This window comes from Amia ocellicauda, chromosome 15 (assembly GCF_036373705.1).
Source record: "Amia ocellicauda isolate fAmiCal2 chromosome 15, fAmiCal2.hap1, whole genome shotgun sequence".
NCBI classification, from domain to species: Eukaryota; Metazoa; Chordata; class Actinopteri; order Amiiformes; family Amiidae; genus Amia; species Amia ocellicauda.
Genome location: NC_089864.1, coordinates 10,993,503 through 11,007,525, shown reverse-complemented (window position 1 = coordinate 11,007,525; position 14,023 = coordinate 10,993,503). Strand labels below are relative to the sequence as shown.

General features: G+C 35.5%; 1 protein-coding gene across 1 annotated transcript in view; it reads left to right on the top strand.

Moving 5' to 3' along the window:
• LOC136771680 (A disintegrin and metalloproteinase with thrombospondin motifs 20) overlaps positions 1-14,023 on the top strand; it is a 97,161-nt gene that overhangs the window by 60,885 nt on the left and 22,253 nt on the right. Inside the window, exons 25-28 of the mRNA XM_066724142.1 lie at positions 291-455; positions 705-998; positions 1,597-1,758; positions 2,488-2,664. Of these exons, the coding sequence (XP_066580239.1) occupies positions 291-455; positions 705-998; positions 1,597-1,758; positions 2,488-2,664 (798 nt within the window). The remainder of the gene's footprint in view (positions 1-290; positions 456-704; positions 999-1,596; positions 1,759-2,487; positions 2,665-14,023) is intronic.

Below are 14,023 nucleotides of genomic sequence, written 5' to 3'. Positions count from 1 at the left end.
AGTGGTCTCTTATTTTTTTCCCAGAGCTGTATGTATTACTGTTTTCTGTATGATGAATAAAAGTATAAAGATTGAACCTTAATTGAATGAATATGGAATTAAACACACGCAACTGAGAAACTCCAGTTGTTTTACCCTTGGTCTAGGCTTATGCAGTTTATGAGAACGATGTATTGATCTCCTTGGTTGTCAAAGATGCGCTAACTCTAGGAGTTTGCGGTGTCTGAGAGACATGAGAGCTGCGAACTCTTTTGAAGACCTAACCGTCCTGTGATGGCTCTGTGTTGCAGTGCTCCGTGTCCTGCGGGAAGGGGAAGAGGGCACGTTACGTCAGCTGCAGAGACGCACAGGGAGGCGTGGCGGACGAGTCGTACTGTGCCCATCTGCCCCGGCCCCCAGAGTCCTCCGCCTGCTTCAGCCCCTGTGGGCAGTGGCATGCTGGGGAGTGGTCACCTGTATGTATTACTATTCAGGACACAAAATAGATAGTTGTATTTGTATTTATAGTCTGTGGTCTACGATGTGTGCAGATGCTTTTGCTTACTTCATAGCATTGAGTGTTAAGTTTGTCAGTGTGTGTTGTTAATACATTTAATTTATTCCAACTTAAGGAGCCAACAATGCATATTTTTTCAACTACATTCAAAATGTATGTTGAAATTAAATGTATGTTCTACAATTTTTTTCAATATCGTTTTTGTCAGTGCTCTGTCACCTGTGGTCTTGGGAGAGCCACACGACAGGTTGTCTGCAGTAACTACCACCATCAGGTAGACGAAGGCTTCTGTGACCCGGACGATCGGCCCAGCACAGAGCAGGAGTGTACCACGGTGCCCTGTCCTTCGGTGTACCGTCTCCGGCCCAATAACCAGCCAAACACCCCCTTTGTAGACTACCAGAACCCCCACCTGGATTACAAACCGCCTAGCCATCCGGGCCACGATGACTGGAATGTGCCATCTGCGGACAACCAGTGGAGGACCGGGCCATGGGGAGCCGTACGTGAAATCACTGTTTATAAAATACTGTGGCATTGAAGGTTTTTTAACTTCTTAATTTGGTAATGCACATTCTTTTTACTTTGCAGAAAGTACATAGTAGACACTTTTGATTTTGCTTTATTTCTGAAATGATTTCAGTTAACTTTGGTGTGTAACCTTTTTCAAAAGGTGCTTTCTCTGCATTTTGCTTTCATAATGGTCTTTTGCATGCTTAGATTGTATGAAAACAAGTATTTGTATCTGCAAATGAGTGCTTTACTTTAGTGGTATTTTCCTTTGTGTTTCTTTAAAATTAAGTAAGTAGAAGACACATACCATTTTAGACACATACCATAGCCATTCACACAAAATCCAAATATTGTGAATTCAGCTGTTACAAATATACATTTTCAATATATATAGAGTAAGAATGTCTCGAACTTACAGTCATGTTTAAGTTATTAATTTGTTAAGAAAATCTCATTAATCTGTGTCATTGAACATGACTCCTATGGGTTTAAATAGACACCACCCTTAGAAACACAGTGTAGATGCCTTGTTGGCGATGGCAAAACAAGCCCTTGTCGCTGAGAGTGGGTGTGCTCTGTCGCTGCAGTGCTCCAGTACCTGTGCGGGAGGGTTTCAGAGGCGCGTGGTGGTGTGCCAGGACGGAGAAGGACGCACTGCCAGCCACTGTGAGGAGAGAGTGAAGCCAGCCGAGTCCAGAAGCTGTGACTCGGGACCATGTCCTCGCTGGAACTACGGGATCTGGGGAGAGGTGTGTACTGTGACAGAGCTCTGTTCCAGATACATTCGCCCGTATTCATCTTATTAACAATGTTTGGTTTTTGCTTCATAACTCTAAAAAGTAACGTACAGATGAGTGATTTATTTTGTCTTTAACCGTGTCTGGGGCCTTTGCCGTGCTGATTTAAGATGTTTGATGCTTAACAGTTAAAGACTTAACAGTTAACAGTTAGAGACTGACTGCACTAGATGAGTGAAAGTGTTATCTAGAGATTGTTCTAAGTATATAATTGTAATGGACTGTGTCAGAAAACAAAGCCCTTCGTCTGGAAAGGAAGTAATGGTGTTGAGCTTGGAATTTGCTGAATAGGTATTGTTTCTCTACTTAATCCCTCTCACTTACACATCATAAATGAATGCCCTTAAGCTTTCAGTTATATATTTCATAACTAAGAATCTAAGATATGCTCCACAGGCCTCGACTCTGATGAAGGTGAAATTCAGTTTGTACAAATAAAACTTCAAATAAAGGGCCCCGATCAAATGAAACCCATTGAGATGGAAACCGATCAACACATTTAAACCTAACTTTCCCAAAAAATTATGATAGTCTATTATGCACAATACATATTTTCCATTTTGTCTTTTTTCAATGTCATGAAGTTATGTCCTCTATCATGCTGAGTATAAAGTAAAACAAACAGTATTCAGTACTACAGGCATTCATGTTGACATGCTCTTGTGTCGCTTGTCTCCACAGTGCACCCAGACGTGTGGTGGGGGGACAAGAACAAGGCTAGTCGTTTGTCAGCTGTCTAACGGCCAAAGATTAAATGACCACAACTGCGATGTTTTGGATAAGCCACCTGACATGGAACAATGTAACATGCAGCCGTGTCCAGGTAGTGTTTCATGGCAACGAGGACCATGGAAGCCGGTACGATAGTATTCCTTTTCTCTTTATTACCATGCTGTTATGAATAAATATCAGTTGTGCTTAATTACAGGGAGTTTATTTCTGGTGAACCCGACAAATATGTTTCAGCATATCTCTGGGATATTGAAGTGAAGGCTAGGGGTTCACTCTGGCTCCAGCCCACCCAGGCTGAGTTCACAATTACATGGTGCTGATTAAAATGGTGCTCGCAATTTGGAAATTATTAGAAACATATGTATGAAATCCCAAGTAAGGGCTTGGAATTTCAGACTATGAATTAGTATGGTTGCAATGTTTGATAATATCTTAGCAAACGAATAATTACAATTATATTTATTTAATATGTGAAACATGAATTGTTGTATTTAATGTGTTCGCCCTGTAATCAACACAAGTGTATATTTGTGTATAAGAGAATTAATATTATTGCCTTTAAAAACAGCAACAAATGATCACAATTATTTGTATATTGTATTTTATCTGTGTACAGTTTTATATTATTTTAAGTTCAGGTGTTAACGCTATTATATTAATATTTAAAATCATGTACTGATGCTCTCAGTCAGACCTCTTGCTTCTCTTCATAAATTATGAAAATTTGTACAGAGGAAAATATTTTTAAGGCAGCAACAAAACTTTTCTTAACATATTTGTAAAAATAGTAAGATATTTTTATAAGCCATTCACACAGCCAGTCTTTTTTTTTTTAACATTTTACAGAGTTTTATACAGATCATGTATCATCTATTTACTTATATGTTTAGATTTGTAAACCACGATATTGGACAATGTAATTAGACATGTTATGCTGTTGAAACGGTTACACATGTTATTTCTCCTTACAAAATAGTATTACATTTGGTGAATTCTAGACAAATAAATGGAGGGAAAGGTTCTTCAATGGTACATTATACACTACCGGTCAAAAGTTTTAGAACACCCCCATTTTTCCAGTTTTTATCAAAATGTAAGCAGTTCATGTCCAGTGAATAACCTGAAATGGTACAAAGGTAAGCGGTAAACCAGAAGTTTAAAAAAAAAAAAAAAAAGGTTAGGTTACCAAAAACTGAAAAATAATGTACGTTTCAGAGTTATATACTGTTTACTACACCCTCTTAAGCATTATTTGTCAGTGTTACACGCAGCTCCTGTGCATAGAAGGTACACTGTATTCCCACAATGCGCACATCGTTTGAAAGCTTATTCTCTCGGGTACCAGCTCACATACATACGATTTACAGTTTCCGTGTCACCCGCTGTCTTTCAGAGCCCGGGGGGTAAACTTGCAGTCTGCTCCGGGGGGATCTCATTCAGACGGTCACAGATCACTCAGTTTTGATCGGATTTCTTTGCAAATAGGCTTGTTTTGTTCAGAACAACCTAACGAATAATTCAGTATATATTATTTGATGTTTTATCAAACACAGGGAAGTTCAGATCCAATTATATAAAATCATTGTGTATTAGTACACTGTAAACACAGTTTTCCAAATTGACATTTTGAGCTCTCTACAGGTGGGTGTTGCCTCTACCAAAACGTGGATGTTCTTGTTTTGATCAGTAGACTGTCTGGTTCCAGAATATGTCATAATAATCAATGTTTTCTGAGATTTTTTATTCCTACTCAGACCAAGTATACAACAACCCCCCTATTTCAGAATGCAGAGGGGGGGGGGTTGTGTAAATGCAGGGAGGGTATAAAAAACAATGTTAACCATGATGCTTCATATCGTCTTTATTGGGATACCAAACACTTGGCAAACACAACAGTAAAGAGTACACATGGGATTAAAGAGAAGAACACAGATTTGGTGCCATTTTTAAGGTTACCAGAATGGTTTGTTAGCTTAAGGGGTTATATTGTATTAAACATGATTTATCTTTTATCTCCAATTGTATATTTTTCCTATGCTTTAATTTCAGAGTACATTGAGACATTAAACTGCGTAAATTAAAAAACAAACTTGAAAAATGGAGGTGTTCTAAAACTTTTGACTGGTAGTGTATGTAGCACTATTTGAATCATATAAAATACTTTTCAGACAGATTACAGACTGATGTAGCAATGTTTTAATTTTGTATTTTTACTGCTCTTAGGTATTATGTAGAAAAGAAAAAAGAAAAATAATATTTAATTAAATATATTGTATTATTCGTTGTGCTAGTTTTCTGAAGTAGCAGTTGTCAGTCAAAAAACGACAGCTGATGAACTAAGGGAACTGGATCCAAGATGCTTAATCGGTGGTAAACATTTATTTGTGGAAAAACTTAAATATATCTTTGCACAGAAAACTGCTTTAATTTCAAATTTCACAAGGGCAGATATACAAAGAAAGCCCTGTCACAGGGCAATTATACCATTACATATATATATATATATATATATATATATATATATATATATATATATATATATATATATATATATATATATATATATGTTATGTAATGATTTTGGTACAGTTAAAAAAGTAAACATTATGTCATTTTGATATATGCTGATAAAGAGAGCTGCAATAAACCAATTTAAATTGCTGTTGTGACACCTTAGAGATATAGCCAGTGTGTGAACTTTGCAGCATTTCCCTGAATAAATAGCAGTGGCTGACATGTTGTTCACCGGATGTGTGTAGTGTATTACTGGACCCCCATCAAATTAAACAGGATATACAACTTTGTTTTGTTTATAAACATACTTTCTGTAGTATTTGTAGCAGTAGGTAGATCACATTGATAATGTTCTTAAATAAAGGTCAAAGACAGAGCACAGACACAGTTGAAAACCAAGTGAAAGTGAAGTGAAAGACTTAAGTAGCTCTTCTCTTTACTATTAAAGACTGTGGCATGCAAACCATGCCACAAAGTTTAAAGTTGTGAATAGGTGTCTACCCAAATGTGGGCGTTGACCACAGGATATATACATGGACACACTGCAACTAAGAGAGACTCTCCTAAGAGGTTTATGCATTTAAATCCATCGGCAGTGTTCAAACTAAACATGGTAGCCTGCTGTTGTAAATGTCCTTGTGGGCTGTGGCAGGGCGTCCTCAGAGGTGGCAGTGAATTCGCTGGTGTGCTGCTGGGATCAGTTCAGGGGCAACTAGCACACAGCAGTGGCAGGTCAAATGGAGGCGTCTAGCCTATCAGCACACATTTTAATAATTTCATGAACAGTACAGCCCAGTCTGTGCACTTGAATTGCCAATGTAGTCACTCAAGGCCTTCTTTTAGATCTGTAAAAGTGGTGTCAGGAAAGTGGTGTCAAGATTTCATTGCAAATCTTAATATTTCTGAATATTAATTATAACTAAGTCCCCCCCAAGAACTCCACACATTCTTTATTGTTATATTTACTATGAAAAACATCACTAAATTCTAAAGTAATTATTTTACTGTTGGTATAAGAACTTATAAGAACAATAGAATATTCTACGTCATGGTGCCAAAGTTTTCAAGTTCTTTTAAACTCCATATTGTTTCAGTGAACATACATACATACATACATACATACATACATACATACATACATACATACATACATACATACATACAGTGCTTAGACCCTACATAATTCCATTGTTTATTTTACCAAATATATTTGCAGGATCCATTTTTAGAAGTAATAATATTATTATTGATGACCTTTTGATTTTACATAATACACAGTAACCAAAACGTGGGTATCTACTCTAGTTTGCGGAAATAATGATTTGATTATTGTAAAATAATAATAATAATAATAATTCAGAAATACATACATTTTGTTTTTCAGTTTAAGAAGATATACTATTGATCACAGTAGAGTCATGGGGACACTTTCAGAATTTTACTTGCTCTTAAACTGAAAGATGTTAATGAATACATTAAGTATTAAATACAATTACAAATAAATACTTATCCAAACAAATATTTTTAATTGCCTGTGAAAGGTAATAGAGCAGGTCTCAATGTAAGAGCAGTGGGTTGCCTTATGTAAACATCAATGTTTTTCTATTTCAAGGCGAAAGGTGTTCTGGTCTTAACCGAACCATATAATCGCCCCATTTTTCTCAGTTTCTCTTACTTCAAATGGTCCTGAACAGTTGATTTTCCTTTAGTGCATGAACACAAGATTGCAGGGACTGTAGAACAATTTTCCAGCATGATATTATTACAGAATATGGGGGTATGTTTAGCTTGATTCTTGTTTATAACTGTAGAGATGATTTGACCTATCATACATATTTGGAAGCTAGTAAAATAATTATACCATCATGAAGACATTTTACAAGAACTCATGCCGTTGTGTGCCCAAAGGGAAGCAATGAATGAAGAGCCCTTTTATTTTCTATATGTGTGTGCGTTTTCTGGGGGTTTTGTGACACTTCTCTGTGGTTGTCACATATTTCTTCTCCTGCTTCCATTCCTGCAATTGATTTATTTGATCGCAGACTCGCACAATTCTGGAGGGTCTGATAAACAACTGATCATAATTACAAAAACTTGACCAGGTGCTTTTTGTGGCCTCAAAACTGCCTAGTTAACTGAAACACACAAATACCTCTTGTTGTGACATTGTAGTCATTTGTTGCTGTTTCATGTGCATTTTTCCTCACTGGCCTCATATTTTACAATATGTCTGAAGGATTTTTCTAATTAAATTGTTTTAATGTGTTTACAACAGATGATTGTCATGGGAAGCCACTAATTTATGTGTGTCATGTACATTTTCTGTCCTTGTTGCTTTTAGTCTGTCTTTTGTCATAAATCAAGCTTACCAGTGCCTGTGGTTATTCTTTTTCATTCTTATTTCCCCAACGCTTTATTTTTAAACCCTCATGGCTCCTCGAGTGCAATCTGTCTATACCAGCCGTGGCTCATCGTTTGTACTGGAAGTGCTCAGTAAATATGGCAGGAAATTGCTTTAATTTTGTAAAATGTATTTATTTTCATCTGCTTCCAGTGGATTTATATATTTATTTAATGGAAAAACAAAACACTTAACAATGTTTAAATAGCTTTTCCCCCTGTAAAATATTAAAGAAACATAAAGGCTATAGATTTTGTGTTGTTTTTCATGCAGTGTCCCTGCGGAACAAACCCCCTTCTTGGCATCTATTTTCATATTCCTGTTCCAAATATAAATATCTTATAAAAATTTTATCCACAATATTTTTAGAATAAAGCATCACATTTGTTTATTATTTATTTTAAACAATGGTTTAATTATAACAAATCTATATGCATGTCTAGAATACACAGGGTTTAACTTTAACAGAAATTTGGATCACATTCAAGCTGAAGAGAGGCTGAGGTCTTTGCTTAGGAGTTAGTTCTCATGCAGGGGAAGAGTCGAGTATAAAGCAAATAGATTTTGTAAGAGAACAACCTTTCAAGAAACTACTGCAAAATCTGCATGCTAGACCTCCTTCTCTTTCTCTTTGCTGCTTTAAAATATGTCCCTGTTGAGGCACAAAAGCAGAGAGTTAGTGATGTTTAGAAGAAGGTACGGCCCTGTTTAAGACTCATTGTATTGGAGACCTTGAGGATCTGTTTCCTAAACATGGAATATAATAAATAGACATCTGATAGCCAAGCCATGTTTTGCCTCCATGTCAGAATGTGAGGTGCACACATACATACTACATTTGTACAGATTATAGAAACGTATAACTGTATCCCTATATATGAAACTCAGACAATGGAGTAATAAGGCGTACAACATGGAATTCAAGGATATCATGTGTGCGCAATGCCTTTAACTTGTTTAGTCCCGAATCCTACTGCAGAGTGCTTTGTGCTTTAAAACAATAGAAAATAGCCCTGACTATAATTATATTTACATTACACTCTGCCCCTTTCGACTGATAAGGCCTGGAGTTGGGAAATGTAAATAGTTTGAGGCGCTGCAGTAGATAAGCTGAATATCAGAAACTAGGTTATTGAAAAGAAAACGTGATGATTCATTATAAAAGCCTCATAAGTTATTACCTGTAGCATAAGGTTATTAAACAAGTAATACCAAACCTACTGAGTATCTTAAAAGCATCACCTTACTATAACATTCAAAATCTGACATTGTCTTGACATGCAAGGGAATACAGGGGAAGAGTAAACCTGAATCCGGAGTGAATGTTTTATGACACAGATTCTCTCTGGTGTGCTATTACGGGTCCCTAAATCTCAAGTAGTGGACAATTATTGTAAAACTGAAAGCCTCTTAAACAGAGAGGGGGAACGATTTGTGGAACCTGCTCCACAGAACGAACGATAGTCCACTCGCTCCATGTTTAGAGCATGCATGATTTCCATTTTCATGAACTAGCACCATTTTGTGTAAAATGGTTGTCATCATTATTGTGTGCACACCTTCATGTCTTGACAGAAGAGAACAATTACATGTTACACTAGATGTTCTGAAAAATGCAGAGGGAAGAATTGAGAACCAACCAGGATAAAGAATGTTATATTCTGTCAAGTTAGCAGCCAAGAGGCGGAGCGTTAATATTAAGCCAAAAGAATGGGTTGTACATTTACCCTAGATAACGGGCATTATTATAGTTATGTTTATAATGGTATGTAAATTATGTTTACAGTTGACGTGCTTACAATTCTATTAACTTAATATAATGAATAGCATAATAGGAGTGTATTTAACTAAGAAATATATCTATTGTTTTTAAATTTAGTTCAAATTAGCACTGTATTGCCAAAAGGAAAATCCCATGCTTTCTTATAAGCGTAGCCCAGCTTTTTAAAAGTAAGGGAACAATTTAATTCCAGTGTTAAAATGTAGTTTTTAAAATGGACAGGTTAAATTGCACATTTTTATCTCTAATGTTTTATCTGTTTCTTTTGTAAACCTCCTGAGAAAGCATACCTTGTCACAATCAGAATTTGGCCTAGGGTGCTATATCTGTTTACAGTTTCAGTAATAAGCTTAACTTTCATGCACTTTGGCAAACAACTAAAAAACTGTTGCTTTAACAATAAAAATAATTGGTATCAATCAATGCTGGCAAGCTCTTGTTATTCCAGCACTATACAAATAAAAGTAGTTTAACATTGGCATAAAGGAAAAACGTTTTGTTAATATATGATTATGTTTCTCCTGTCGTTTTGAGCCTCCTAGAATTAATAGTATCTGCCTTATGTTGTTTTTTCTGAGTTAGTTTACTGAGATAATAGCCTACATATGTGCATCTACCTTCACCCCCTGCCCGTGTGCTGAATGGTATTTTTCTCAGCTTTGCTACCATGACACTCTTGTTGTTTACTTGTTTATTTCATTCGGTGTCTTGCGTGGCAGAATTTGAAAGCACTTACCTCTGGGTTATTAAATGTTTTCCACATGAGAGGTTAGGCGGGTGTCGTCCTGTCTCTCGGCAAGCTGTTTCTCGTGCATTCAGTCAGGCTCCCGGGAGGTTACCTGGAACCTTTTTTCTTATTAACCAACCGGCAACTGATCAATTGTGTATTACACAGAGAGCCATCTGCGTGTTTTATTGTGAGGCCTGTATATACATATGTTTAAATATGCATTGTACCTCTTTTTGCTAGAGAATAGATTACTTGTGTCAAAAATAATCCCTTACTATATGCCCTAGGAAATATGATATTTAGTGAGATACTTGGTATAATGTAGGTATTTTGTTTTTCATATGGTTCTTGAATGTGCCTCACTGAACTGATAGATTGGTTTATTTTGTATAATTTGTTCTTGTAATGCATTCAATAGTGCTGGCAGGTATGATCTTTAAAATGATATTTTCTCACTTGTCAGATACTGGTTATCTGTTCTTTCCATCTTTCTGGAGTGGTTATATTTAGAGTGCATGAGTGTGATACATCAAAGCTGAAAGCTGTGTAAAAGGTTATTAAATGTCCAACCATTCTGCAGAGAAATGTAGATATTTTGAATGTGTTACTTAAAATCACATGGTAGAGAAGTTATAGAGCCAATTACACAGAAAAAGATCATTCACCAGAGTGTAGCACATCTGAAAAATATGAGACAGCTTATTTATTCAGTAGATGGAAAAAAGTTAAACAAGCAAAATGTTCTTATACAAAAACAATTGTCATCATCTGATGTCATATCGTCCATTAATATCTGGAGATATGTATGTTAATGGTACTGTATTTTCACACCAGCCTGCAGAAGAAGAGGTATTTACATTTTAACCAGATGTATCCCCACAGACTTGACACTTGGCTGAATGTGTGCTAATGCATACATTTGATAAAGATTAAGCATTTCCATGTGATGTGTTTTATTCTGAGACATTCTAGGCCTGGATACGTTTTTGAAACATCCTGTTATATAAAAAATGCATTTGTCAGGTGGCTTAGACTGAATATGACAATGTCTCATGGAACATATTTCTCTTTTTATTTAGTTTTGTTTCATGTGATTTATGGTCTTTATTTTTAGTTAGAAATTAATAATAATGTTACTTGACGTGACTAAATGTAATTGTTCTGAGTGTATATGTGAGGGAGGACTATAGCTACACATCTTTACTATTTTTGGTTTGTTTGTTTATTCATCAAAAAGTCTCAGTCAAAGTGAGAAATTCTGTAATGTAGTAATGTAACATGATAATAAGGGTACACAGAGTCCTTTGTGTCTTTATTCCTTTTGTAATTAATTAAATAATGGGAATATTTAAAAAAACTGTTAAAATCATAGACAATATAGACAAATATATAGACACACACACACACATATATTATGTCATGCACTTTCCTTTTACCTCATGTGTATAGAGACCTCTTCAGGTGCTTGTACTTATAGTTTTGTTAAACAAGAAAAATAAAAGTTCTGCAAAAATATCTACAGGGAATCTCTAAAAACACAAAGAAAGAGACGTGGAACAAGTACATATTTTACTTTAATTGAAATGTGTTCTACAACTCTGTGAAAAGAACAAAACATTTCACTTAATTAAATTACTTTCATTGTGTCAACACATAGTTTTTTTCTGTATTTTTTTGTTTTGTTTTGTTTTTTAAAGATTAACAGTTGAAAGCTCAGGCCCAAAACAGTTAAAGTAAAGGCATCTGTTTAATAGACTTGCAATTCATAATCAAATAGGTCTAGACCTTGGTCAGAGTTAAAGGCTTCAGAACATCTCACTTCTTTAGTTTCTCACCTGTTTCTGCAAACCAACCAGAGTTCCAGTCAGTCTGATTCGTTGAGAAAGTCTCAGCATACGTCTGAAATGCTACAAAGGATTTCCTAACATCATGCATTCGGACAAATCAGATCCACATGCAGAATATACAGACGTACTATACTTGAGGCATAATTATGCCCTCGGCCTTTCCAAGTAAAGTTTTCAGCATGTTTAATCTCTAGAAGGTCATGTGGTCCTGACATCATTCAGTTAGTGTTTCATGATCCACTCCATATGCACGCTCCCAAAGAATTAGCATAATCTCTGAAGTTACTGAATTATTTGCATATTGGAAGAAATTTAACAAATGGATTAATTAATTGGAACTAAATCTAAAAATAGAGTTGCTACAGTTGTTTTTATTTTATTTTGTCCATAACAGATATACTGATCAATGACCAACCACTGATACTAGTCACACTGAAAGACACTGTTCAACTTAATTGTTACTTTTGTATTCTCCATTGTGTTAGCATTGATCTGAGGGAACTGATATACCAGGAGGTGCTTTTTGAAATAATGTTTACATTTGAAGTTCAGAGAGTACAGAGGAGCTTGCAGATATTTTAAACGCTACAACTGGCAAGCAAACAAATATAAGTGGAGATGTAATTAAATGGTATACCTACTATATACACTTGACATGCAATTGATGCATACCAACTTACACATGATCTTGTACACAATATGTGAATTTGAACAACTTTTGCCCAATACAGCACGTGTAATGACTTACAACTGTATTCCATAAGTATTTGCCATATCATTGTAATGAGTTCTGACTCCGTAAGTGTTTTGCTCTGTATTAGTAACCGCAATTGAAGTTCACTTTAATTAGAATTACTTTGTATAAATAACAACAACAAGAAAAAGCTTTAGCAAATGCCACAAAGAGGAGCCTTCAATGTAGAAATGTGGGGGGAAAACTCACAGTTTAGGCAGATACTTGTTCACAGGCAATCCAGCTGTGAGTCGATGCCAGGCTTAAAATCGGAAAAGACTGGCTACAATCTGGAAACACTTAGCGAGGTTTTCCCTGAGAATGTGGAGGATCAGGAAAGTGGCTTATTAAAGACAGCTCTGCTGTGTTGTTGGGTTTGGTTGATAGTTAAATCTAAATGTATTACAGATCAGTGTTTTATTACATAACAAATATGCTGAAGGTGCTATGAACACTTTAAATATAAATTGTTCTTTGTTTATTATAGTCAAGGGTTTCTGTCATTTCCTGAGCTGCTCTATGAGGCTCTAAACACCTTTTGCAATGTAAATGTTAGTCTTCTCTAGAGGGCCTGGTGCTGGAAGCTTTTCTATTGTCTGCCATGAAGAATAGTAGGTTACTAGTTGTTGTATTATGATGATTTTGATTAAACTGTGTGGACAGTCGCAAATAATATGTATATTAATCAGTTATTCATTTAGTTTAATATGAATGTTAAAATTAAACATGTTTCTTTTTTAATGAATTTTCCTATGATCATTGCATTCCAAAGAATGAACTGGAATGTTGTTCCGTTGCTTTGAAGTTGTTCAGTGCATCCAAATATAAAAACACTGCACGTTTAATCAAACAAAAAACAGCTAAGCTATCATCCACACATCATTTGTGGAATGCTGACATTGTGGAACTGAAAGGTAGATTATACAAGTACCATAACCATGTTTGTTTCTTTAAGATTATTTAACTTTGCCTAGTCTTTATAGTCTGTATAAAAGGCTTGGTCTGTTTTCACTTGAATTCGGAATGGAGAGGACTAGTTCTGGTCCACAGATGTACAGGGAAGGAGATGTCTGCACTTCTGGATGATGCTAAATATTGAATTATTTCTGAAGAAGTAGGCTGGTCATGATTGAAGATGGCATGATTTTAAAGTTCTGGTGTTGTGTACCGTATCTGACGATGTACTACTTGTAGTACTTCTCAATGTGTTTTTCTGTTTTTGTGTTTCAAGATTAGTTCCCCCCCTATGAATTTCTATTGTAAACAGGAAAACTATTTTGTGATTGATTTATAAGTCATTGATACTAATGTTAGCTCATTTGCAATTATATAAAATGATTCGCCTAACTTATTTTGACATTTGGTTGGCACTGACATTAAAGTAATCAGCACTAACACATGAAATACAATTTATTTGATAACTGTAATGGAAAAAGTAGACACCAGCAATCAATTTTGTCCGATATTCATTTTAAATATG